The sequence below is a fragment of the Anastrepha obliqua genome, chromosome 4 (genome assembly GCF_027943255.1).
Source record: "Anastrepha obliqua isolate idAnaObli1 chromosome 4, idAnaObli1_1.0, whole genome shotgun sequence".
NCBI lineage: Eukaryota > Metazoa > Arthropoda > Insecta > Diptera > Tephritidae > Anastrepha > Anastrepha obliqua.
Genome location: NC_072895.1, coordinates 69,043,529 through 69,071,487, shown reverse-complemented (window position 1 = coordinate 69,071,487; position 27,959 = coordinate 69,043,529). Strand labels below are relative to the sequence as shown.

Here is a 27,959-nt window from a genome sequence, read left to right as displayed (position 1 = left end):
TTATAAAAAAAGAAGAAATAAAAGTAATCTATTGTTTAACCCTATAATGCGAATGGTTATTCCAATAATGATTTTTATGTGCGTGCATATAATATGCAATATTCTCGTACATATGCAAAATCAGAATTGATGAAATCACTAAGCATTTACAACTTCTAAACAATTTAATGTTTAAAATAAACAATTATGAAATATTATCGGTAAGTTTTTGAAAACTTATATATTTTCCAACGTTCATTCGAATCCTATTTCATTTTTGAGAAATATGTGTGTGTATGGAGAACATATGTATGTATATCAAATTTTATAGAAATTTGTAAATATCAAAATATTTGTCGTTAATAACAGCACTAATGACAAAATATCTAGAAATTGAGCAAATAAATATCCTTAGGAATATTTGCAATCACTTCGTTCAATCAACTCATTATTCAAAGATGTAAGCATAATAGCTCACGAGCTCACGATTTCTTACCGCCCTGGCATAGAAATGTTCCATCCGAATAATTATGCATTACATTATATACTAAATACTAAGAATTAACAATTATTAAAAATCAGTAGAAGCAACTGCTATTGCCTAGGATCGCAACAAACTCTACGTCTGCACATTTATTTTACGTGAGTGTCGTACTTTCACTTTCCAACAAGTTATCTACTAGTTGGCTAAGTAGCTCGGACGAATTATTTTTTGCCGTAGTTGACGCTTCTGAAGAGCTATGAGGAGCATTCGTTTCGATTTCTGACACTGGCGCTTTATTCATTAGAAGTTTCTCAATTTCTTTTTCGACATCAATTTCAGGCTCGTTCAATTCTGCTGCGCTAGTGGACTCATCGATGTTGGTATCGTTATTTTGCTTAGTAGCCGATGATTGCCCTGTACTCGCCGGTGTTGCTTCTTCTTCTGGTGCTGCAATATTTTCGACCTTGCTTAAGAAGTTTTGCTTAATCGGCGATCCTTCGGAATATGCCGCATCAGATTCATCAATTAGAATCGGTTCGACAGTGTCATCGGCGGGCAAGGCATCATCGACGTTTGCCAATGTTGCCGTTGTTGAGGATGCAACCCCCACAGACACCTTAACAGCTTGTTGCTCTTTCTTTTCCATTTCTTTCTTTTTCTCACTCGCTTGCAAGCCTTCAATAACACGCTTAGCGCACTCGCTCACAGTTTCAACTTTGCTTTTCGTGCACTTTTCGCTGCCAACCACTGTCTTATCATTGACGACCCATTTGCTATTATTTCCTCCCTCAACTGACTTAGCATCAATAACCACTTTCAGCGACTCCTTTTCACCGCTGTTGTTGCCTTCAACTTCTATAATTAATGATTTCTCCTTGTCGTCATCATCATCGTCCATGACAATTGTGTACTTTTTGCTATTATCCTCCTCCTCACACTTGTCTCCCGATGGCGACTTGTCTTCTTCCAGAACTATTTCGTTCTCCTTTCCATCATCCATAGAACTCTCCAAATCCACTACGGCATGTGCTAAATCTACAGTCAGTATTTCTAGCTCCCCAGAGTCATCCATTTTTTCATTGTTCTCCACAGACTCTTTTGTTTCACTGGCTTTTTCAACTGCATCATTTGTTGCTTCTATTTTATCTACTTCTGCGGCTGCATTAGTCTTTGTCTCACTCTCATGCTTCTGTAGCATATCTTTGGCAAATGGAAACTCTTCTTCGGCCTTTTTCAATGAAATGGCACATTTCATTTTCAGTTTTAAATCGTTACGTTTCATCTCCTCCAAGCGTTCACGCTCAAGAATTTCCTTTTGCTTCAATAAAGTGGGATTCGGTTTGTTGGTAGTCTTTTTACGCGGCTGCTTGCGTTGGTGTTGCTGCGACGTTGAATCGCTGCCATCCGGCGTCCAACTACCCTCAGCTGTATCTGAATCTACTTCCAAGAGGCTAACAAGAAAACTTTTCGCCGCTGTCATTATATCCATTTCCTCCATTTTGTTAGGCTCGTTAATTGTAATGGCTTTACGATTTATAGTAGGCGCTATATTGGTTAAGCTGGGCATTGGTATAGTGGCTGTAATTGAAGTGTTTTTAGGTAGTAATAGCTGCTCTTTCAGTTTCTGACTGTTGCCATCATGGGTGATTGTTAGAATTTGCTCTCTTAGTTTCGGACTGTTGCCATCATGGGTGATTGTTAGAATTTGCTCTCGACATTGCAATGAGGCATCACTGATTTTCGTAGCGTTATTATTGATAGCAATTAGCTGCGGCTTTATGGGAGAGGCAACCATCTGCTTGGCTGGCTCGTCATCTTCATTGTCCGAGTCAAGCGTAATGGTATCCGTTTTAGGTTCCACAATCTCGATTTCGTTATCCTCATCATCGCTAGCTTGTTTATCTGTGGATTTGTGAAGAATTATAAAAAAATAGTTTAATATAAAATGATATACATGAATACGACTATATGTATACAAAATAAAAAATAAATAAGATGAACACAAGCACCACAGAAATGAAAGCATTCATCGAATTATTGGCAGATGTCCATTCGGATGTATATTCCGAAAAAGCTTTTAGCAAGCTACGGCTTAAAAATAATAATTTTATGCGACAGCGCTACTAAGTATGTGGTTTACACAATGCCATATTTCGGCAGAAGCTTAAACACCGGATGTGTTCCTCTTGGCGAATTTTGTGTTAAAGAATTGACGAAAAATATTCATGGCTCCAATCGTAACGTGACCTTGGACAATTTGCCCACTTCGTGATCATGCAAACTGACGATCTCGTGCTCGGGCCACAGGTATATTGAGTTTCAGTGTGGCGAGGAGGCACAAAGGCCATTGCCCTCCAGAAACCCCAAGAAAACAGACTGGCAGAAATTTACGGAGGCGTTGCGGGGCTTTGACGTGACGCCACCAAGACTTCGGAAAGAACAGGGGATTGAGGTTGCAGTTGAGAAACTCAGCGCTGTCTTAGTTGAATGTTTTGAGTCAGCCTGTCCAATTCGACCTCTCCTTGATCGGACTCCCATTCCGTGGTGGAACCGAGAGCTCTAAACATTGAGGCGTGATTGAATCTCTGAGTGACACGGCAAAATTGGCTAGGATCCTGAAAAGGGATCCAACCGCGAAGCTGGGGTCACTTAGGAAATCTGATGGCTCCTTCACGGAGAAGCAAACTGAGACATTCAGTTTGCTGATGGACTCTCACTTTCCAGGAAATCAGATAAGCATCGGCCGGCAACCGCCCTCAACGAAAGAGGCTGCTGTCAGAGCTGCTACACCTTCTCGGCGTAACTGGTACGTTGCCAGGTCTGTGGTGAATGAAGCCGCCATTCGATTTACCATCGAATCTTTTGGCGGCTACAAGTCCCCCAGACTAGATGGCATTTATCCCGCCATGCTGAAGGAAGGCATAGAGTCAGTGACTGCAACCCTGAAGAAAATGGCTTATATACCACGCTTGTGGAGGATGGTGAGGGTCGCTTTCATCCCTAAGGTTGGGATAGATGACTACACCAGCCCCAAAAGCTTTGGACTTATCAGCATGACCTCTTTCATACTGAAGAGTCTCGAACGGCTAGTGGAGTTACATATGCGTGCGGGCGGAGGAGGATCTGCTGGTGTCGTCCGGAGATAATAGAAGCTGCCCCCAAGGTAGTGTGCAGTCTCCATTGCTCTATGCTACATTTTTCTAAAGTAAAAAGAACTGAGTCGATACGAACAAAATCATGTTACCATTTAAGGGTTAGTAAAAGTGAAGATGATTTACACTACATATATGCAGGGCCGTAGAGAGCATACCCGGGCCCCGGGGAAAATGCGGGCCCTTTCCAATGATGTCTAATTCATATAAATACGTATAATCTCGACTCCGGGCCCCTCTGAAAACTCCGGGCCCCTCTGAAAACTCCGGGCCCGGGGGAAAAAGTACCCGGGACACAGCAAAGTACTTTAGGGACACATCAAAGTGGAAACTTTGCTTTAGAGCTTCTGGAGTTATTTTTGAGCATTTATTGCAGCTCATTGTTGCTTCATAATGTTTTAGTTTCTTTGAAATTTATATACGCGTACGGCAATGGTTTATACGAAAATATTCATAACTAAACGACTTCGGTTCAATATTGATCAATGAAAACAGGATAAGGGTTAACACATTTAAAAACATTAAATTTAAAAAACCTGTTTTTCATTTAAATTAAAAATAATAATAGTATAAAGCAAATATAAAACAGAATAATAAAAATTCAAATTAAAAAATGCATTTTAAAAAAGTTATTAAAAAGTTTTATTAGTCTTAAAAGTAATGTACGAGTATAAGTAGTCTTAAAAGTAAAAAAAAAAAAACAAAAAACAATAGATATTATATTTCAGTAGCAAAAACAAAGCAAATTTATTGATTAAGATAAGTAAATAATACATAGACCAAAAATTGTGTTTCTTTTGTAGCCGAGTGTAGTGGGAACGATAGCCTTTTTAAACTACTTTAAATATTGCCATACAACATTTCCATCCATAAAGCACTTAAAACAATCTTATTCCTCCGCGATGTCAGAATATCTATTCAACCTTCGATACTAACAAATTCCATAATAACACGCATTTTGATGTATAGAGAAAAATGTAAATGTAATCTTTATGCAAATGTAATCTTTATATATGATATTTAAACTAGGAAACATTAAATTTATTTTTAAATATATCTTACGTATGTATGTATTTTATATTCGTTAATTTATAAAATTATAGATATTCAACTTATATATATGTGCGCATGCATGTTGTAAAATTTAAATGACAATGAACTGGTTAAAAGTCAATAATTGGATAGGATCATACCCTAAAGCATAGTACTAAGTTCGCGTTTCACGTGAAATCGCTGTCAAAATCCAAACAAACTGCATTGCCGGGAAATATGCATGAAATTTCTTGTATATCTCATGGCAAAGGAGTACCCAGTTCACGCCGTAAAAAAACAGCGCAACATGATGCCAATAACATTTTTTTCCATTACATTTTTTTTTAAATGCACATGCCATTTAAAATTAACACTGCCAGTTCGTTTGCGCGTGAAGTGCCTGAGTTCGAATACTCCGAAGATATGGCATTTTTAAGCGAAACGTCTTCATAAAGAGTGTAAGTAAATACTCTTTATATTTTTTGTGCAAATATATATGTGTATTAATTTGTTTAAAAAACGTTTCTTACCAAATCTTGCCAATTGCTTCTGGGGCGATGCTCATAAACTTGACGTTTCTTCTCAGTTGATAATGTGGCAACTAGCAACATTTCACGGCCAGCCAAATGCGTATTGCTGGCGAAATTTCAAGGCTGTGAAGTTAGTACTAGCCTTAATACTGGAGGTTGTATGACCCTTTCTTTTTCTTACATATTAAGACAAATTTTAATACATAATAAACGGGGTCTTTCAGTATAAATCTTGTTCACATTCGAGTATTCGATAGCAATTTTGAACGCTGTTTTCGAAAATGGCCATATTTCAAACATTTTATTTTTGATTGAATGGCCCACATCACATGTTTATTTTCTAATACATCAATTATTGTAATCAGTTGTTATTTGAATAATCATATCAATATTCAAAACACAGGCCAAATATAATTCATAAAAACTTTCTTATAAAATTATTATGAAAGCTTAATGCTACTTAAGCCAATACTATAAATATTTTCGTAATTTTAATATTTTTTTATTTTTTATTAAAAAGAGATCTATTTCGCTTGTGATAGATATATTCAATCAAGGAAAAACATTTCATCCACTGGTAAATTTCGGCAATATTTTGGCAATGTTTTATCCTTCGGGAATGTGCGGCGTTCACGACTATAACGCTGATAGCTAAAGGCAGCCAACTGCCAACGCATTTTAATGATTTCCGTGTTACCTAGAGAAGAATATAGTATATTTTAGTTGGAAGCTGAATATAGACCCTTATTTTTGGTAGGAATATGAAATATGCTATGAAATAATTTCTTATATACTGCATAGCCCTATGTCCCACGAGGGATTGAGGACCGCAGAGAAGAAAGAAAATAATGCATAGCATGAAACATCGTTGGCTCTATCGCATGGTCAACAATTCACTTACGTTGGAAATCCTTAAGTTCGCTGGCAACGTCTTGCCAAATATTTGAGCGCAACACTGTATCATAGTAATCGATATTCAGTTTATCCCATAGAATGGGGTAACGCTGTACAGCTCGCACCAATTGCAGCATAAATTCTTTATCGTCAGGCTCATCCTGCAAACGCTTGTCGCTCTCAGGCAAATCTTTTGTGAAATCTATGTCAATGTTACTTAAATGCTCATTACGCAAATCCTCTTCAACTATTTTGTAAAGAAATGAAAGTTTAGCTAGATATTTTGAGTACTTTAATTCCAAGTTGGCCCTTTTTGTTTCGTCCTTGATCGTTTTCAAACGAAAAGATTTATACATTTCATATAAATGTGACCAACGGTCCATAATATCTTCGCAACTCACATCTGCAAGAATAAATGAAGACGTAAATGTTAGATTAACTTACATGTCAGTATATTAATTACAGTATCTGTTCATATACAATATTTACTTTGCAATCGCGTAGTTTTCCACAAGTGCACCCAGAGCGATTTGCGCGATTGTTCGTCGATGTGGTTATATTGCGAGTCGCCGGATTTACGCCATAGCGTCGGATTACATTTGACAAAATTTATAATTCTTATATCTAATGGCCGCACTTCTATCGGTTTCTCGCTATCTTCTAATGGTATGCCGAAAACACCATCAACGTCTTCACCGTTATTATCATTCCAATTACTTGACTTTTCATTCTTATGTATATTCTTCTCGATGACATCGAGATCTTTGCGATTGAAACCATCGCCATCTTCACTGCCACAATCCACTTCGACCCATTGATCTTCGGGGAGGTCACGATTGGCCAGAAAGTTTGTTGTTTTGTCAAAGTAGCCGTTGAAGCGCTTGCCATCGCGCACACGTCGCTCAACACGCACATAACGCTTGCGTATATTCTTCCAACGCAACTTGATATTCTCGGTACGCTTAAACTGTGACGCTATTGTGCGCCAGTGCTTCCGCGTCACTTCAAAATTACCATAATCGGGATGGCGTGTACACCAAATGGCCGGATATTGTTGTATGAGACGCGCCAACTTGCGATCGCGTGCATGTGTTTGCTCTTCATGACTCATGTAATCCTCTGTGCCATAATGCGCTTTGTTGCTGTAGCGTAACGATTGCTGTGCTGCATAATTTTCAAAATCGCCACCTTCAGCATCACCATCAAGCTCCTCATCATCCATATCACCACCATCCGCAGTTGCATCTACGTCCTCATTGGCGGTTCCATCTAGTCCTTCATTATCATAATATGATTGCTCCGGTTCATTGTAGGTGGAGTCAATTTGTGATTCCCCTTTCATCCAACAACTGTCGCCTGTTTCATCATTTCCATCACCATAATCCTCATCGTCTTCACCAGTGCCTTCAGCATTATTTTTGCTTTGACCCAACGGCATAAGCGGAGAAAGTGGCGGTTTTTTATCCTCACCATCGCCATTCTCCAAATTCGCGTACAAGCTCTTGCGATACTCGTACACCTGATTATGGAAGCTATTTGAGCTGGTATTGAAGAGATCTATATCATCAAGTTGACCGTAACGTACATAGTCGACGCCTGAAATATGTAGGTTTTAATGTGAGTATGCAGTTGTAATTGTATGAAAGATTATTTGATGCTGCTACAATAAGTGCTATCGAGTTGCGAATTTCATTGCCTTCAGACATTTTGCTGACACATGGACCACTCTTATTAAACGGTAGAAAAAACATATTCGAATGACGAACGGGAGCGAAAGTTGTAAATTTTTGGTGTACTTTATAGATTTTCGGAATATGTACTCACCTCTTGGCTTCTGGAAGCCGTATGCATAAATTCGACATACATTCAGAATGATAATGAAACCTAAAGTACCAAAGTAAGGTTAAATAGTTTGTTTGGCACCCGAATCTGTGTTTCAAATAAAAAGTTACAATTTTGATTTTTTAATTAAAACAAAATATACGCGTCAGCTGTTTTGACAATGTTACGAAAAGGGCCTACATGCTGCCTAAGTTTTCACCGATGCAGAATAGAACGGTAAATATCAAAACTGGCATAAGATGAGTTACATAATTCAACAGAGTCTAACTTCTGTCATATGCCATACGAGAAGCTGTAGTGTTGTCTGCTCCTATAAGGGCAAGTTTAACTCTGATTTACAGCCAAATTAAGGTTAAACGCTCAATTTTGCACAATTGAACTCAGCTTAAAAATGCAACACTTTTGAACCGACTCTGAAAAACCGGACCTAACAAAACTGATATAAATTTTACCACATAAAAAGTCAACCGGAATCAGTCGTGGTACAAATTCAAAACGAAGTTGAGTTAGAGAAATAGCTTTTTGTATTTGCACATTTTGCTTATATTGAAAAACTGTGCTCAATTTTGAACCAAAATGATTTAAAAATAATTATTTGCAAACGCCTAGGGGCGAATTCAACCCATCTACCTGCTAAACTAAGTTTAACAACCCATATATGTAGGTTCAACCTCCACAGTAAAACTTGAAAAAATTGCAGACTACTAAAGTCGCCATGTCGAACTGACTTTCAAGAACCATCCCGTAAAGTCATTTTTGCCACAATCTTTACTTTTCCTGTTCGGAAATCTGTGTCTCACATTTTCATAACACTTCTGAAAGTGTTAGGAAAAGTTTTCCGAACTCTTGGATATTAATATTTGCCCGACTTTTGACAAAACAACTTAATCGAGTTTAACAATTAACAAATCTTATCTTAAGCCTTACCTCTCTCATGGGTTGATGTTGTTCCACAAATGGAGAGACCTACAGTTTTAAACCGACTCCTAACGACAGATGGTTTTTTATAAGGAGATTTTTCATGGCAGAAATACACTCGTAGGTTTGCCAAAAGTTTTTCTATCATTTGGTGTTTCATGCACGGAGATTCGATCCTGCGCATTTCCGAATGGAGGTCACGCACAAACTTTTTCGGCTACGGAGGCCGCCGAAACTTTGGCCGTACATAAATCAGTGTCGTGCCGACGGCGTTCAACCGCCTGAGGTGAGACGAGAAAAGGGTAAGTCGACTTAAAAAGTCGTAAATATGGAAATCCACAAATATTCCTTAATGATGCGTTACCAAGGAAAGATTATGTATTTGAGTAAAGTATATTTAAAGTAAAAATTATATACATTAATGGTGAATTACGAAAATGGTTTTTTGATATATTTCTACAATTCAGCGCATTTATTTTGTAAGCGGAAAATATTTATAAGTCGTAACATAAAGTCAGTATATTTAAAAGAAATTGTATATCATTTCCTCATACTAATTTATAAACACTGCACAAACATTTCATTGATTTTTCATTCATTTAAAATTTTTTTTGTTAATTAAAATATGTAGTCCATGTCAACACTTTCTGTGAGAAAAATTTAGCGAATACGCAAAAATTGGCTCGCTGAAAGTCAATGAAATTGAACTCAAAACGCATCAAACAATCGCTATTGTTTCGTACTTACATTTCCGGCGGTATGCACCGAACTTATGTTCTCATATCACCTTTCACAGTTTTCACACTCTTATAATTAAAAATTTATACGCAGTCCATGTGCACAACAAATGACTCAAGACAATGACTGGAAAGTATTGAGCCTCACGCCAAAGGTTTCGATTAAACAAAAATTACCAACAATTTTTTTTTTTTAGTAAAAATATATGTGTTTAAATATGGGCTTTTATTTTGAATGCTTTTCTAATTTCTGATTTGGTAAGAAACTCATTTTGTCAATTTTTATTTACATTACAACTTAAATAATTAAAATGAAATTCTTCATTTCATTCGCATGATCTAGCATTTTTTCGACACTTAATTTTAAAATAAAAAAACCAACCACCTACCTGCTGCCAACTGGCCATTTTCCAAGCTATCGGCATCGTTAACGAAACCCAATTGTCGCATATCCGCTAAACACTTATCTTGCAATCCCTTAAAGCGACCAATCGCATAAGTCAAAAGATATGACAGATGTATGTAGAGCTCTTTCACTTCGAGATAATTACGCGCCTGCTTGTAGGCATTCGAGTTGGTCAGTGTTTGCACTTTACCAGTGAGATGTTGACAAATCTCCATGGCATTAAATACTTGATCTTGTAGTTGAGTGCGCGCCTGGCCGAAGGCAGTGTCGGGGAAGACGTGACGTACCATGAGTGGTGCACGAATTGCGGTCGTAACATTAGGCCCTGGTGCAGCTGCCGGCGCTGCCGTTGGCGCCATCGGCACGCCATTAATCACCTGTATTTGTGTACCTCTGACAGCACCATTCTGACTACTTATAGGTGTAACTGTTGTATTGCTATAACGTATCATTTGCGGATGATGCATTGGATTGTGTTGTTGCTGCTGTACTGTATAATATTGTTGTGTCGCATGTGAATTAGCCGGTGTTATTTGTATAGGACGGCCAGATGCAGCATTTTGTATAGCCGTAATAGGGCTTGCTTGTCGAAACCAAGGATTACTCGACGTTGGAGAGCTAGCCACACCCTGAGTTTGATTTGTGCCTTGACGTTTCACCTGTATCAGCTTGCCATTTGGTAAACGGAATGTTTCCTGCTGGGCTGCTGAATTCAAATCGATGCGGTAACCGTTGATGGTGTGATAAACTGGTGTATGCGTACCAGCCGATGGAGTATTCCTTGCACCAATATATGTACGTCGAACAATCGGAGCAGGCGATGGATGTCGCATTGGTATGCCGGTGTTGCGTAACACCAATGGCGGCGGTGTGTTATTATTGTGTGGCTTCAGCGTGATGCCACCACTGATTGGAGTTGAAGTGTTCGTTTGTAAAGATATAATTTTTGGTGTAGATGTCATAGGTGAGGATGTAGGACGTGTCTTCTGTTGCACAGTAATTTGACAGTCAGGTTCCAACATGCTTAATAAATCAGGTGTACAAACGACTTCATCATTTGAAGTTTTCAAACGTTTGGCAGCGGGTGTTTGCGGATGGGGTGATTTCGATTGCTTCTTTACGATAGCGCTGCTTTGACTACGACGTGATGTCGTAGAGTCCAAGCTTTCCAAAGAATCTGACATGTTACCACATTTCGATTTGGCTAGCCGACAGCAAGTAGAGCGATCTTGTGCCATTAACGCTTTCTTGTCAGATTCAGTAGAGCAAGTTGATTCAATATACCTACAACAAAAACAAAAACAAAACAAAAAATCAAATCAAATATATACATACATAAAAAGCATAATGTTCAAAACCCTCCGTACGCATTCGAAATAATTTGTTCCAGTTTTATTTGGTTATGTGTTTAATTTGGTTATAAATAATAATATTACAAATACAAAATCCACTCCGTTTTTAATTGTTCTAGACATAAGCAACTTTCAGTATTTATTTGTTTATTCCAAAACTGTATTCCAACTCTACGCTTTAATATATTTATAAAAAGATTCTCTATGGGGTTCAAGTCTGGGGAACGAGTTATCCAAACCAAGACTTGAACCCCATTACTACGTGACACATTTTTAGCCAACCGGGAGGAGTGTTTCGGATCGTTATTTTGTTGAACAACCTATCGAAGTAATATTTCCCATTCGACCTAGGAAAGTGAACGATCAATTTTTCTGTGTATTTTAACGAATGGCCCAACTCCTCTGAAAACCAGGTCCACACCATCACATTTTTACTTCCGTGCTTTAGTGTGTTCTTATAATAACGTGGAAGTAGAATTCTAATCTTGGATCGCCGAACGGGCTTACTATTCTATCTGAATTTGACATGTTAATTTAGATTCGTCGGAGAATAAAGTAGTTTTCCAATTTATATGGAGGTCAATTCAAATGAGCTTTTGCAAAATCGAATCTAAATTTCATAAAAAATTCACCTTTTAAGACGAGCCTTTTCTCAAGTTCTGGTTTCAATAAAAGGGTTCGGACAGTGCTCCAACTAATATTAAAGTTTAGCTCCTCCTACACAAACTCTCAAGCTAAAACAAAGGAATCTTTTTTATTAGTAAATCTGCTTGATATGAGGTTTTTCTTTTGGATCCACCAGAACCTAAACTTTGCACTGTTTTGGTAGCTATATATAATATTTGTTATTTAATCTAGAAACTATTGGCCTGTTAACAGTTAGTTTATTATAGCTTTAGAAATTTGTGACTCGCCTTTTATTAAAAAATTCAAAAAATCCTAGTCCGTTCGTGTAAAAACCATTGCCAGACTTACGAATGAATGAAATGCTCGTTGTTTCTTTGTTTAAAAACGCAAAAATATGTAACCATGGAAAAGTTGCTTACTTTTTGAGTACAGAGCGTTTTGACCACTACGAGAAAATGTTGCTTAGGTTTCGAACAATACTGTATCTGGAATAACTTTGGAAAAACTCATAAACTCACTTCTTTTGTTTATCAATGTAGCGAATAAGTGCCCAATGCTGTGCACGTAATGGCCAAAGAATTTTGGGTGCACAGCTGAAACAATTCCAGTTTTCGTTTTGTTCAATATCCACTACCACACCACGCGATAGATTTTTAACGATACACGACTTGCAGAAAACGTAGGGACAGCTTGAGCAACAATAAACCTCACCGCCTTGGCCACACCAACGACAATATAGCTCCGAGCCATCTTCACCTTTACTGAATTCGCCACTATTATAGAAGTGGTGGCATTTCAAGCAATGTGTTACCCGCAGCACCGGATGCATTTTGATGATCTCCTCTTGAGCTGGTGCTGTACCGATATGCATCTTACAGATGGTACAGTGCACCTTGCGCTCTCGCACTAGGTCCACATTTGGATATGCTCTGATATAGAAACGACGCTCCTCCTCAGATAAACTGGGATCAAAATTATATGTTTCTAAAATAGAAATAAAACATATGGAAATATTTTAATTTTCACAGGATTTTGTAATATTATTATTAGCTGGGCTTTGTGCAGCAAAATACAACTTAATTAGGGTACATAAATATACTATAAATATGTTTATTTTTTTATATTAGGAAATTAAATTAAGTTATGAGAAATATAGAATTTGAAAGCACAAGGGTAACCGCGATAACTCGCAAGATCGATACGTTGAAAACCGCGATATTTCGTAGCAAAATTCAGCCCCTAAAATAACTCGTATAAAACTGGGCCTTCAATTCGCCACTTTTCTGCTGGCTATCTCTGGGCTCTACTCACTTAACGAAAAATGCGCATCTGAAAGCAATAACAAAATTATCGAGAAAGGTTCCCCGCTAGCGTGTACGATTATACCCCATAAACTTGGCATAACTCACTATTGTACAACAAAAAAGTAATTTTAGGGAACTCTATTCCAACGCTGCCAAGATATGTTTATTTAAATCAGTTGCTTCGTGTATTCGCCACTTGCTAACGCTTGGCGAAACGACGAGGTTTTAAATCAACCTATGTATGTATGTATGTAATTTGATCACCTCGACAGATAGTTCATACTTTTTCAGTCAGACGTTGATAAAAAAAAACCTCGGTAGGTATGCATATTCAGAGTGATTATGTATCGCACCATTAATCGATTCTCAGAATCATTTGAAGTGGAGGACACGAGCATCAGAATGGGTACGCGTTTTGTTCATACGAATAGAGGTATAAAAACTGTGCAGGAGCGAATTCGTAAAAATTCCTTGAGCACGAAGAAAATCATGGCTAACGATCTGGACAAGATTCATGTTACAAGTAACTTATGACGCCCTTCACATGAAAGATTTTCACATGTGAAGTGGCCCATTTTAAACTCTGCGGTTAAAATCAATAGCATATGAAAGTTATTTTATCTCCTTTTAATAAACAAAATGCCAACGTCTATGCAAAAAGCGAAAATACTGTACCAAGTCTACGTAATGCTGGTTGGCACTCTTTGTATCATGCACACTATGATTTCTATAAATGAATTAAAGTAGAAAATAATGTTGCCTAGACTCATAGAATTAGTATTGATATACTTTGATTTTAGAATTTTATATTAATATCAGTTATAAAATATGTATTTATGAGATCTAAAATTAAAAACGCAGGGCATTGTAATAATTTTGAATTGAAATGTTGCTCTTGGTAAACGATATAAGTAATATACAAACACGAAAATTAATATTTTGTTAGACATCCACGATGTTTTAGGACTTCACTCAATCTATATGGCATTGAGTTTACTAACTTCTCTGTTTCCTCATTTGTAATCTTTGCCAATCCTGCCCGCATAACACTTCGCAAAGCCTACTTTCTTGTTATTATTGTATATTACAGTTGTCGAATTCTTTTTTTCTAATAGATCCCATAGCTGCTCATAGGTCTGAGATCGGGCGACTGTGGAGGTATTTTCAGCTCCTTTGGAGCGTTGTACACGAGCCACAAAGCTTAACCATCTCGGCTGTGTTTAGGGTCGTTATATTGTTGGAACCAAAACGTTCTTGATAAACCAAGATTTTCAGCACTCTGTTGCAAATTTCTTTTTAAATGCCCCATTTATCCATTGACGATTGAAGAAATTCCAACTGACCCACACCGTTTGCCACCATGCAACCCTACTCTATAACTCCACCACAACCGAGTTTGACTGTACCAACCAGATTTTGTTTCTTAAGAGCAGTACTTGATTTGCGCCAAACGTCGTCTAATTACTTTCCTCTAACTTCTACATCTCCAAACTCCCCCAGCCACCAGCGGGAGTCTCCCTGGTCTCCTACGCCGACGGTTGCACTGAAATGGGGTCGGACAATGATATTGATGACCTCTGCGCTGAAGTAAACGACTACCTCGCCTGCCTTTCTCGCTTCTTCACTGCGAGAAACATACAACTTTTTCCCAAGAAGTCCACCGGGACCCTTTTCACCACCTGGACAAAGGAGGTCAAACTGCAACTTAAAGTAAAAATCGATGACACACCAATTCCGACTCTTAACAATCACAAAATTTTGGGAGTTACCTTCGACAGTTTGCTCTCCTTCTCTGCGCATACAACCGCTATTGTCACTAAAGTTCAAAATTGTAACAAGGCCTACAATCGCTTGCCGGAAGCACTTGAGGCAAAGATAAAGAAATATTGCTGACAAGATCCAGAGTTCATCGGGAGACACTTGCCACATTCTTAAGTTCCCGACCTCCGAATGTCGTTATCGGAGTCAAACCACCACCCATTGCAGACGAAGAGCTCCAGCTTCCCCGAGAGTCCCGCGTAACCTTGGCAGAATTACGTTCTGGATACTGTAGCAGGTTAAACTCCCATCTATCCAGAACTGACCCCGACATACTAAACATATGTCCGGCATGTGAAAGCACCCCGCCCGACACTAACCACCTTAAAGGTGGTCAGTTCAGGTGACCGGAACGACCCGGATTTATATCCGGCCGAGGGCTGTCACTTCAGCAGCATTCCTCATATATATATATGGGGAATGTTTGTGCTGCTACAACAACAACAACACTAACCACCTTTACTCATGCCCCATCAAACCCAGTCATCTAACACCCCTCAACGGCCTCAACAACAACAACAACGACCTCTTATACCAAAAATACAAAGTTTACTTTCGTCTGAAAAACTAAAGGGTGATTTTTTAAGAGCTAAAGGAAAGTTTTTCAAAAAAACACAGGTAAAATTCAGAAAAATTTATGAAATTTTTATTTAAATCGATAGTACAGTCTATATAATTTAATGTTTGAAGATTATTACATGCAAATGTTGACCGCGACTGCGCTTCAAATGGTCCATCCGCTTCCGCTTAGTCCAAGCATACTCTTTCCAATGTTTCGGCCGGTATCTCAGATATAAATGCTTTAATGTTGTCTTCCAATGCGTTAATTGAAGCAGGCTTGTCTGAATAGACATGAGCTTTAACATAGCCCCACAAAAAATAATCTAAAGGCGTTATATCGCACGATCTGGGTGGCCAATTGCTAAGTCCCGAAAGCGAAATAAAATGTTCACCGAACTCGCCTCTCAACAAGTCCATTGTTACGAGTGCTGTGTGGCATGTGGCACCGTCTTGGTGAAACCACATGTCATGCAAGTCAAGCTCTTGCATTTTGGGCAACAAAAAATTGCGCTCACCAAACACAGTTACGTTACAATTCACAGCATCTTGAAGAAGTACGGTCCAATGATACCTCCAGCCCATAAACCGCACCAAACTGTGACCTTTTCTGGATACATTGTCGCTCTTGCAATTCTTCTGGCTGATCTTCACTCCAAAATCGACAATTCTGCTTATTTACGTACCCATTGATCCAAAAATGAGCTTTGTCGCTGAACACAATTTTCCGATAAAAAGAGTGGACCTTCGGCCAACTTTCCAAGAGCCCATTCACCAAAAATTCTGCGTTGCGGTAGGTCGTTCGGCTTCAGTTCTTGCACCAACTGTATTTTGAAAGGCTTCACACCTAAATCCTTTCGCAAAATTTTCCATGTTGTTGAGTAACAGAGGCCCAATTGCTGCGAACGGCGACGAATCGATAATTGGTGGTCATCATTAACACTGGCCGATACAGCTGCGATATTTTCTTCAGTTCGCACTCTACGTAAGCGTGTTGGTGGTTTAATGTCCAATAATGTAAATTTAGTCACAATAGCTCGAATAGCCGCTTCAGTGGGTCGATTAAACTGACCATTAAATGGAAGAAGCGCGCAATAAACTTTCTTAACAGAACACGCTTTTTTATAATAAAATTCAATGATTTGCAAGCGTTGTTCGTATGTAAGACGATTCATGGTTGAATTATAGACCAAACTGAAGATGTTTGAGAGTGAAACAATACACGAAACGTGTGTCAGCTGTTTAAACCAACTGTTTAAAAAGATAATAGCTAAAAAATCACCCGTTACTTGTTTCCAAAACTCTGGAGGCTTATTTATATAAATATTACAAAATTCAACGCATTTTCATCTGTTCATAAGTAAAATAAACGGCTTTCTTCGGGAGACTACCATGGTATACAGCTTTACGTAAAACTTTTGCACCAGTGTTCGCACAAATACATTTTAAATATTTGATTTACGTTTTCAACAATTTTTGGCGATTAAATTCAATTAAGCTTTGCCGTATTTGTTGTGTATCGCACTTTCTGTACTCTTCTTAATATACATACATATACATACATACTAGGTTGTTCAATACGTTTAGGGGTTCGATAAGAAAAACTCAATTTTATGGTTTGAAATGCACTTTATTATTCAGTATAGCCTATAGTTGGCAGCCGCCGTAGCCGAATGAGTTGGTGATTACCATTCGGAATTCCCAGAGAGAACCTTGGTTCGAATCTCGGTGAAACAACAAAATTAAGAAAAAATATTTTTCTAATAGCGGTCGCCCCTCGGCAGGCAATGGCAAACCTCCGAGTGTATTTCTGCATAAAAAAGCTCCTCATAAAAATATTTGCCGATCGGAGTTGGCTTGAAACTGTAGGTCCCTCCATTTGTGGAACAACATCAAGACGCACACCACAAATAGGAGGAGGAGCTCGGCCAAACACCCAAAAAGGGTGTACGTGCCAATTATATATATATATATATGACCTTATCATTTGATTGAAAACACTTTCCACGCATGCATTTTTTTAGGACTGGACAGATGGAAGACGCTAGAGGCCAAATCTGGTGAATACGGTGGATGTTCCAACAATTCGAGCTTTAATTCATGGATTTTAGCCATAGACCAAATGATGTTGTTGTTGTTGTTGTAGCAGTATCTTCGTCCTGTCAGTGTAGTGTAATTACCGGTCGTCTTGTTGTTGTTGTTGTAGCAGTATCTTCGCCCTGTCAGTGTAGTGTAAATTACCGGTCGTCTTCGTCTAGCTCATCTAACGGTAGGCCCAGGAAACTGGCAGTTTCGACGGGTTGGGTCCAGAGGGAGAGAGGTGTTAGATGAGTGGGTTTGATGGGGCATGTGAAGAGGTGGTTAGTGTCGTGCGGGGTACCTTCACATGCAGGACATATGTTTAGTATGTCGGGGTCAATTCTGGATAGGTAGGAGTTTAACCTGCTACAATATCCAGAACGTAGTTGTGCCTACCGGTCGTCTTCGTCTAGCTCATCTAACGGTAGGCCCAGGAAACTGGCTGTTTCGACGGGTTGGGTCCAGAGGGAGAGGAGTGTTAGATGAGTGGGTTGGTTGGGGCATGTGAAAAAGTGGTTAGTGTCGTGCGGGGTGCCTTCACATGCTGGACATATGTTTAGTATCGGGGTCGATTCTGGATAGGTAGGAGTTTAACCTGCTACAGTATCCAGAACGTCTAGTGTACCGTATTTTACCCCCTGATAAAAAATTTTTTGTTTCGTTTACTAACAGTTCACACACTGTTTAGCCTCTTGTTTTGATTTAGGATCATGGTGGCAAACCCAAGTTTCATGAATAGTGATGAATCGACGCAAAAAATCTACTGTTTCCTTTTGAAAACGCTTAAAATGTTGCTGAGAAAGACGCATTCGACTGTTGCTGTTTTTGGACGTCTTTGACGTGGATCGTCTTCAAGGTTTGTACGACCAAGTTTGATAATTCAGCAACCCATATTGCTATTGTATTAATTGGTGTCGAAAAGTCCTTATACACTTTCAATAATCGTTTATAAATTTCGTTGCATTCAAAGTTTCCAAAAATAAAAATTCAATCACCACACCATACTTGATTTTTTCATTATAGAAAATACTGTGTAACATCAGTACTAAATGGCTAAATTGCTTTTTGAATTCCGTCACGTCAAGATTGCATGCTCTCCTCCTCCCACTGCCATTTCGTTTCCCCTCCAGGAACGCACAAAAGGGTTGTTATTGCTGTAGCAGCATAGACATTCCCCATACTTATATACGGGGAATGCTGCTGGAATGACAGTCCTTGGCCGGATATAAATCCGGGTCGTTTCGGTAACGTAGAACCGACTGTCGTGGAAACAGGCCCTTTACCTGAGTCCAAAAGGGTTCTTTACCCCACTTAACTTTTATCATGCCCAATATACATTTATATTGTTTTGTAATATTTCACTTAAGATATTATTCGAATCATCAACTATTCATTTTCAACGTACGCAAATGGCAAACTAAACACAAAACTAATAATTTTGACTAATTCATATCTACGGCGAAAAAATCAGCTGGGCGGCTGCCATCACCTGTAATAAATCCGCCTTGGATGATACTGTAAAGAACTGTTTTCTTGCTCATTGGTTTTTAGCATAAATTCTTTTGCTCACCAAACTTAAAGTTAGTCATCGCTTGATCTTTTTCAAATAAAGAATGTATCTACATTTTGCGTGTTAAATAACTAAAGTGACTTTTTTTTTGCTATACCTGAGTTAAATGTATTGATTCTTCTGCGCTTTTCTCGGACCGATAGCGTTGTTGGACGACCAGACCTAGGCTTAGATGTTAAAATCCCGGTTTGCTTGTAATTGTTTACTACGCGTTGAACAGAGGAATACGTTCTCCCAATAGTTTTGCCAATATTTCGGAAGCTATTTCCATCTTTCCACAATTTTATAATATTATTTCTTTCTGATACACTCATTTCTTTTCCTTTGGTTTCCATGTTTTCAAATGAATACCACTTTTATACAAAATGTGCAACTGAGTTTGCTAACCGATCAATTATAATAACAAAGAATAAAAAGTGAGAAAAACGAGAAAGCATATGATAGTAATAAAGTAACGGCATTATTAAAAGAAACAAATTGTACGCAGAATTTCTGATTGCTATATTTACAAGGTGCTGCAATGTCTTACCGTTATGTAAATAATGGAGCGAGGAATCTTGTTACTTTATTTTGCTTGTGTAACTTAATAATGTAACGAAAGAATAGATAAATTAAATATTTTTTTAATCAACTTAAAACTATTTGTAAGATAAACGCAGACTTTAGGGGCTATGTGTTTGTGAATATTTTAGAATCAAGGCTTCTAAACTTTACTTTACGTTTTGCATCCTTTTTCAGATTCTGCTGTGAAAGTTAAGTAAATATAGAAAATATCAAAATTCAATATTCATTTGCTCATTTAAATCGATAAATAAAATATTTTTCCCAAAAGGTCAAAAGTATACTATTTATCGTACAAATGTACGCAAGGATTGCAAATGAAGATATTCTCTGAGTAGCATTTGACAACAATCAACCAATCCCTAAGTAAGGGATGCACCTATTTTATGAATTCCAAGTACAATATCCACCGCGAAAGAATTGCTAAATTACTTATAATTCAAATAAGAAGGGTACAATTGTTGGCGTACGCCGATGATATTGATATCATCGACCTTAACAACCGCGCTGTTGGTTCTGCCTTTTCCAAATTTGATAAAAAAGCAAAGCGAAGGGTTTTGGTGGTGAACGAGGACAAAACAAAGCAACGCCTGTTATCAAACAAACAATCGATGCACTCGCTTATCGGCACCCACGTCACTGTTGACAGTTACGATTTCGAGGTTGTAAGAGACTTCGTTTGTCTAGGAACGTATAACAATGTCAGCATGTCGCAACGAAGGAAGTAGAGTAGTTGTGAAATAGAACAGCTTTCCGTCATATAATTTTGTACTGCTCTACTTTTCACCGTGGGTAAAACCACCCCACCCCAAACAGAGCAATCAAACTTCGTCTTTGACGAACAAAATTCCGCCACAGCCTTTGGCAGTTTAACAGAATTGACAACAACATTTGTCGATTCTCTCTTTGAATAAAATTCATTTTAGAGGCCTTGTAAAGTTTTGCGGTTTTGCAAGACCTATATACATAGCTTTAACGGCCCATTTAATAGAACACTCTCCGAGTCGAATTAGGTCCTCGTTTCATTTCACCTAGATCTCTCGGTTAATCACTTTAGTTTTAAGTCTCATTGCTAAAAATAAGTCTTGCTATTTCTCTTTTTTCATTTTTACTTAAATGAAATTGTAATATTACTTGATTTTACTTGTAACTAGTCTGTAAGAACTCTAACTGTCGCCGTAGCCGAATGGGTTGGTGCGTGACTACCATTCGGAATTCACAGAGAGAACGTTGGTTCGAATCTCGGTGAAACACCAAAATTAAGAAAAACATTTTTCTAATAGCGGTCGCCCCTCGGCAGGCAATGGCAAACCTCCGAGTGTATTTCTGCCATGAAAAAGCTCCTCATAAAAATATCTGTCGTTCGGAGTCGGCTTGAAACTGTAGGTCCCTCCATTTGTGGAACAACATCAAGACGCACACCATAAATAGAAGGAGGAGCTCGGCCAAACACCCAAAAAGGGTGTACGCGCCAATTATATATTATATAATATATAAAGAAAAATAAATTAAAAAAAATTAAATTTAATCCAAGAGAGTAATTAAGCTAATTCGTTGTATTTCACATATATTTACCAAAGATACAATCAAAATCTAATTTCGTTTTGGCATTATTTGCTAAAATATTCAGTAGAAATCTTCTACATTTTATAACAAAACTAAAATAACAGAAGTTCGCTCTCGCTCATCCAACAACACAACACCACACTTCGTTGGGTGCCCAGCCACTCTGGAGTGGGAGGAAATGAAAGAGTGGATTAGTGTGCAAGGATAGCCCCTGAGCTGGACCTTCAACGAGTGGTAGAGGACATAAGCATTCCTCTAAACGAGTTATATGTACACTGCGATTGACCTGAGCGTAATCACGGAAACCAATAAAAGGTGGTCTCTGACTACTAATTGCAGGGTCGCCAAAGCGCTCTGAATCTTAAAAGGACAAAATGTCTGCTTAGATTCAACAGATCAACTACCAGCGTGTTGTTGTTGTTGTTGTTAACAGCATAACTACCAGCGTCTTCACAGGTGCTATAACGGGTCACTTCACTGCCAGTAGAATGGGTGTACCTCACAATGGCTTCAACACTAACAACACCTCCACTGTGAATGTCATGCACTTCAAAGAAATCGTGCTATGTCTTGGCGATTATTTCTTTGAGGACCAGGGAAATTTGTGAAATGTCTCGCTGGAGGGACTAGTTACCTTCTTAAAAATATCTAAGTGACTTAAGCAACTTATTCAGGGGAAGGAAAACAAATGCAAGTATCACAATGGACCTTAGGGCCACCGAGTGTCTTGTGTTAAACAAGGAACCTGACTAACCTAACCTAACCTAAAATAATGGACCAGTGGGAAAACTTTGAAACGAGGGCAACCGGTTTTGAGGGCAAAAGTGTTTGTTTTGCCTAGAGTTCGGTCGCTGTCAAGCTCGAGCAATTTATGCTACTTAGCGAAATTCAAATTAAAGTTATTTTTATTTTTGTTTAACGTTCTTTATGAATAATAATTAAAATAAAGAGATTCTAACAGTTCTAAATGTTTTATAAAGTTTGTGAAACTAAAACAATCGAGATCAGTGTAGGAAAATTGTGATGTTAACAAATTTAAAAATTTGAACTATAAATAAATCGGAAAACTATAAGATTCCGCCAGCTAAAGTGGGTATATTTCAAAAGGCAAAGATTCGCAGTACCACCTTTAAACCGAAACGAGTTTACCCTCATTTCAAATCAACCCCGAGTAGTAGCTAGGGCGAATCCATACAAGGTGATATCAGTCGAATGGCTATTCTTTTTTTTTCCTTAGGATTTGGTACCTCTAATGTCAAAGTCATAGATTTTTTGTTGTTGTTTGGTTTGTTTGTTTTCACGCTGATTGAATTTTTAGCAGTGCAAAAATAAAATACATTTTGCTTAATTTTTGTACCACTGATATCACCTTGTATGAATTCTTCTTGGCAGGTATTTTCACAAACACATAACACGATAGCGGCATCTGCACCATCTCGATTTGCAAAAGCATTAAATTAAAAAACCTCAATTTTATTTCGTTGTACATATCTAGAATTTTTCTCCCTCAGAGATTGAATAAACAGGCTCTGGCCAACAGAAAATAAAATTTTCAACCTAGTACAGCAATGTAGTAGCACGCAAAATAAACAACAGCTTGACAACCAACTGCGCCTTCGGTTATTATCGCTTGTACTGTCATTTGGTACATCCTAGTTGCAATCCCATATCCACATATGTTCAAATTCACAATAGCACCCCAGTGCATAACGTATTTAGTGCAGTCACAGTAATTTTTAATATAAAAGTTTTTTATTTATTTATAAATTGATAATGTTAAACGGGCATAGTGCCACATTTAGGCTAAGCTGAAATTACTTTTGTGATACGGTTGTAACGTTAACCTCCACCTTTCAAATGATGCCTTATTGTTGTTGTAGCAGCTTAATAAACCCTGTCAGTGGAATGCAGTTACCGGTAGTCTTAGTCTAGCTCATCTATCGGTAGGCCCAGGAAACTTGCAGTTTCGACAGGTTGGGTCCAGAGGGAAAGGGCTGTCAGATGAGTGGCAAACCCACTCATCTGCGAATGTGAAAAGGTGGTTAGTATCGTTCGGGGTGCCTTCATATGCTAGACATATATTTGGTATGTCCTGGTCAATTCTAGATAGGTAGGAGTTTAGCCTGGTACAGTATATCCAGAACATAATTGTGTTAAGGTTACGCGGGTCTCTCCAGGTAGCTGAAGCTCTTTATCTGGGATCGGAAGTTTAAGAAGGTGGATGTCGTTAAGTGTGTGTCTGGAATTTGTTACCTAATTGAGGTCCACCTCGCATTCATAACACTTTTCCTTTGATTATTGTGTCACCTTCTTGTTTAATATTTTAACAAATATCTTCTACGTCACGCCCTCTATAATTAGCCCAATTTGTTTTGTCGTCTTTTTTTTAAAGATCGGAACTATCATTATCAAGTTCCAGTTGTCTGGCATCGCTCCAATATCCCACACCATCTTTACTAGATTGTGTAGTATTCTTAAAAATTCGTCACTGGATCTTTTTATTATTTCAATGTTTAGGTTTTCCTCTCCCGGAGCCTTGTCCTTTTTAATGTTATAATGCCAACATTTAATAGCCAGTATTCAGCCATCACAGCGTCGAGTCACTCTTTTCGTTAATTGTTGCATGGTATTGTTCATCAAACCATTAATCTCTAAGGCTTATATTAATTGGTGGGATATTTTTCCGCCGACTCCAATAGGTTTTGTCTTACAATATTCCATTCCTCATAAATTGGTCAGATTCTGGTATATTTGAGACTTTGGATGGGACGTCCTTATCTTAAGCTTCCTTGCAGTATTGTCATCATTGAGTACGGCTTTATGTAGGTTCTTATGACGAAACATTTGTGCTCACGACGCACAAGGTGGTTGCTTTCGCCATGTTAGACTTGCGATGTCCATTCGGCGAAATCACATCATGCTGTGTGTGTACTCCAACTATATCTCTAATATAATTCTCTTTATCAATTTTAGTATTTAAGTCACCCATCACAATCAATGCTTCGTAGCTTTTTATTATTGTTACACAATTCCTCCAACTCCAAAAAGCAGTACTGTATATTTGAATACTCTGTATCGATACACCGATTTAAGGATTATATTTTTTTTTTTACAGATTCTGACATTTTTTGTTCGAAACCTAATATTTTGTCTCTATTCTGCTTATGGACCGATAAAACTATCCCATTTTTACCGGAAGTATTCTTTGCTATTATTTCTAGCAGAACTACTAGGTCCATGTCATATTTTGTTAGTTCTTTGGCAATCTTTCAGTTTTATCGCTTGTAAATATAAATTTGTGTATATAGTTTTGAGTTTTTGAGTTAACAATATTATTAGTGCATACTAGATGTATAATATATATAGCCTAATTGTTGGTTTGTCTAAACTGGACGACAAGGAATTCAGTAGCAAAACATTACTATAACCGAAAATCTGTTGGAATATACTGATCTTCAATTACCACAAATATATTCTAGTTTTACTCTTTTTTAGAATTTTCGACCATTAATATTCAGTCGATAATTGAACGACATTCTACACTCACAATTTCATCGATAGTCGACAATCGCTTGGCAGGCGTTTACTATTATTGGAAAAAACTACTTGGTTAACAACATAGACAGACACGGTGGCGTTAATCCGGATAACGACTTAATTCGGAATTATCTCAGGAATTAATTGCAACTAATCCGCATCAACTACGATTGAGGGAATTTTCGGTGGCAACACTCTCGCAATGGACAGTTAACATCTATTGTGAATGAAAAATAATCAAACTATTGTTTAGGCCTCTTCTATTCGCCATTTCCCCGCGCGTTATCTTTATGCTTGAATAACTTAACGAAAATTTCAATGCGAAAGCAACAACAAAGTTGTCGAGTGAGATTCATCGCTAGCGAGTATGATCATACCTAGTTAGACTGGTATAACTCTACTCCCGCTTTGCCAATATATGTTTAAAAAATTACACACACTTCAAATATATACGCAAATAAACAAAAATACATACAAAATCAGATACCATATTTATTAAATACGATCCACTTTTGATTCAAAAGCTTCATTTTTATCAATATGAGATCAATAAGGTGATATCAGTATTACAGTTGATTTGGTTTTTTTTATTTGGTAGATTTAATATCCAAGACATTTTTTTCAATTCGGAAGGAATGGACGAAGTGTTTTCTATGAACTTCGCTAACAGTTTTTTTCACAATTTCGAAGCGTTCTTCCGACGTTAAACAATTTATCTTCTGCTCAAATATGAACGAGACGGTATCAATAAAACGGTCCGCGGATGACATATGGCAAAAATAAATTTTTTTTTGGTAGGACTGTTATAAGCTTATTATTTGAACAAAAATAATGTTAATATCGTTCCGCAAGCACCGTATTCGCCTAATATGGCTCCATGTGACTTTTTCCTGTTTCCCAAGCTCAAGTTGCCGCTCCGTGGAAAACATTTTGAGACAATTGAAGTCATAAAAGAGAATTCGAAGAACACACTCGAGCTTAACTTGTTTACAGTAGCAGAGAAAACAAACTATGTGACATATCACGCTGAAATTTGCCATGTAAACTTATAACAGTCCTACCAAAAAACAAAAAAATTATTTTTTCCATATGTCATCCACATGTCTCGTTCATATTTGAGTAGAAGATATAATGACTTGCCAAACCTTACTGTACAGAAATGTCAACACATTTTGCCATTCTCAGCTGTCAAACCATAGTTACCTATATCGGATATCATACAGCTAAAAAAAAGCACCCATTAGAATAAAAAATAAAAAGCCGAATTTTGAAGCGAATATTTTCAATTCCTTAGAAACTTTTTAACCGGTTAATTTTTGCTGGAAAAGTCTAAAAACAGATCTTTTGCCATCAAAGATTCTTCGTGTAAAATCTTGCAACTACTGACAAAGGGAGAACCTCATTTACTGTCAAATTTGTTCGCAATTTACTAGAGAATCGATATTGCATTTTCGGGCAGTAAGGCAACAAAACTCTAATTGGCGCCTACATCCTTGGATAGTTATTTCGCCCAGCACCTTCTCGAAGTTGTTGCCTCCGAAAGGAAGATTAATTTTTATAAGCTTTTCCAATAACAAAGCTACTGTTAGGAAAATGCACAAAAATATGGATTCGAAATATCTCCCTAGCGCCATCTATCGGAAATGTCAATTAAGTCTTGTTCCAGACAAAATACAACGCTGCTTCGAGGGTTTGTGTTCTTGCTAAAAATTAACATGGCACTAGGATGGCCTCGTAATTGATTTACGACGTCTTCGTACCGAAATGCAACTCTACGAATATGGTTTAAAAACTCACTACAGAATATGTTCACGGCGAAATCCATACACTTCACTTCCAACCATGCTACCACTCTAATAAAACTGGTTTACATAATAATTGATCATTTAAGTAAATTGAAAATGCAATTTTTCGAAAGAATGAAAGATTAAACTTTCCAATCATTTGTAAATAACATTATGCAAGTCTATAATATTTCATTCAATACACTCGTGCTGCTATTTTGCTGAACATTTTGTCTAAAAAATAAAATTTTTAATTTATACAGTTTTAATGCAAACGCATGCAATATTGAACGCCTCATTACTATAAAGATATACAAAATATACCACTCTTCGAGTTAGCTTTTTGGCACATTTGTACAAAGCATGGACAACTTTTTGGCACACAATTTTGCTATTTTAAAGCAAAGGATTATTAAACAGAAAAACAATTTTGTATCAAAATAATACTAAGGCTCTAAGGGGCCAGAAATTAAAATTTATGAATAAAAATTTTATTGCACAAATCACACAATTATTCCTTAAGGCTTCTGGCAACTCTACTTACCATCACTTTCGTTGTTGGAAGATGTCTGCGTTGGAGCCGCCGCTGCGGTGGTGCTTGCCTCCATATCGTTGCACACTTATAGGTTATGTTTAGGGTACGAGTTTCACTACACTCTTCTTTTCTAACCTTCACAGATAAGGGAATAGGTACTATCTATTGACCAGGTTACAATTACCACTGGCGAACACTTTTTCGGCACTCCAGCGTAATCCCAGCCGTTTACACACGCACACACACCGATCGACGTATGAAGCGTTGGTGCTTCGCTGCTTTAGTCTTGTATTTTCTCACTATGTATTCTCGATATACCTTGACGTTAACCAAAAAAGTGTTGTGAAAACACATTCGCACTCACAAACACATCTACACAAAACGTGTGTATTTGATTTATTAATTATTATTTGCAAATTCAAAGCAAAATTTAAAATCTGCAAAATTTTCTCTGTACACTATACTAACTTGACACAACTAGCTTCGGATTCAATATGGCGACAAGTTTTTGCTTTGTCGTACAAACAATTTTTTTTCTTATTTTTATTACTGTAGCTCGGGTGACTTGCTCGACAGCCTTCGACTCGTTGCTCAAATGCCGGTCATGTGCTGGAAGAAGTCAGAAAACTAGGTGCGAGCGAGCAAGCGGTTACAAGACGTCATAAGCCGACATCATTCGTGTAGCGTTCGTATC

At 37.7% G+C, this 27,959-nt stretch overlaps 1 protein-coding gene across 3 annotated transcripts; it reads right to left on the bottom strand.

The window, feature by feature from the left end:
* On the bottom strand, window positions 1-27,951 carry LOC129244805 (uncharacterized). 3 transcript variants are annotated; one of them, XM_054882655.1, is made up of 6 exons: window positions 19,380-19,643; window positions 12,472-12,937; window positions 9,958-11,258; window positions 6,561-7,667; window positions 6,079-6,474; window positions 4,694-5,874 (listed from the first exon to the last, which is right to left on the bottom strand). In XM_054882655.1, exons 1-6 carry the CDS (start codon window positions 19,615-19,617, stop codon window positions 5,726-5,728), a joined length of 3,657 nt encoding a protein of 1,218 aa, XP_054738630.1. In that variant the 5' UTR covers window positions 19,618-19,643; the 3' UTR covers window positions 4,694-5,725. The 3 variants fall into 3 exon arrangements, with proteins under 3 accessions (XP_054738629.1, XP_054738631.1, XP_054738630.1); XM_054882654.1 differs by lacking the exons at window positions 4,694-5,874; window positions 6,079-6,474; window positions 6,561-7,667 and adding an exon at window positions 1-2,365; XM_054882656.1 differs by lacking the exons at window positions 4,694-5,874; window positions 6,079-6,474; window positions 6,561-7,667; window positions 19,380-19,643 and adding exons at window positions 3-2,365; window positions 27,275-27,951.
* Between the last annotated feature and the right edge of the window lie 8 nt (window positions 27,952-27,959).

Bases quoted from the DNA above. Each gene is read 5' to 3' on its own strand.
- LOC129244805 (XM_054882654.1), bottom strand. From the start codon at position 19,617: ATGGAAACCAAAGGAAAAGAAATGAGTGTATCAGAAAGAAATAATATT. The intron at 11,259-12,471 runs GTGAGTTTATGA...TTTTTGTTGTAG, and splicing joins TACATTGATAAACAAAAGAA to GTATATTGAATCAACTTGCT. The intron at 2,366-9,957 runs GTAGGTGGTTGG...ACAAATCCACAG, and splicing joins AAATGGCCAGTTGGCAGCAG to ATAAACAAGCTAGCGATGAT.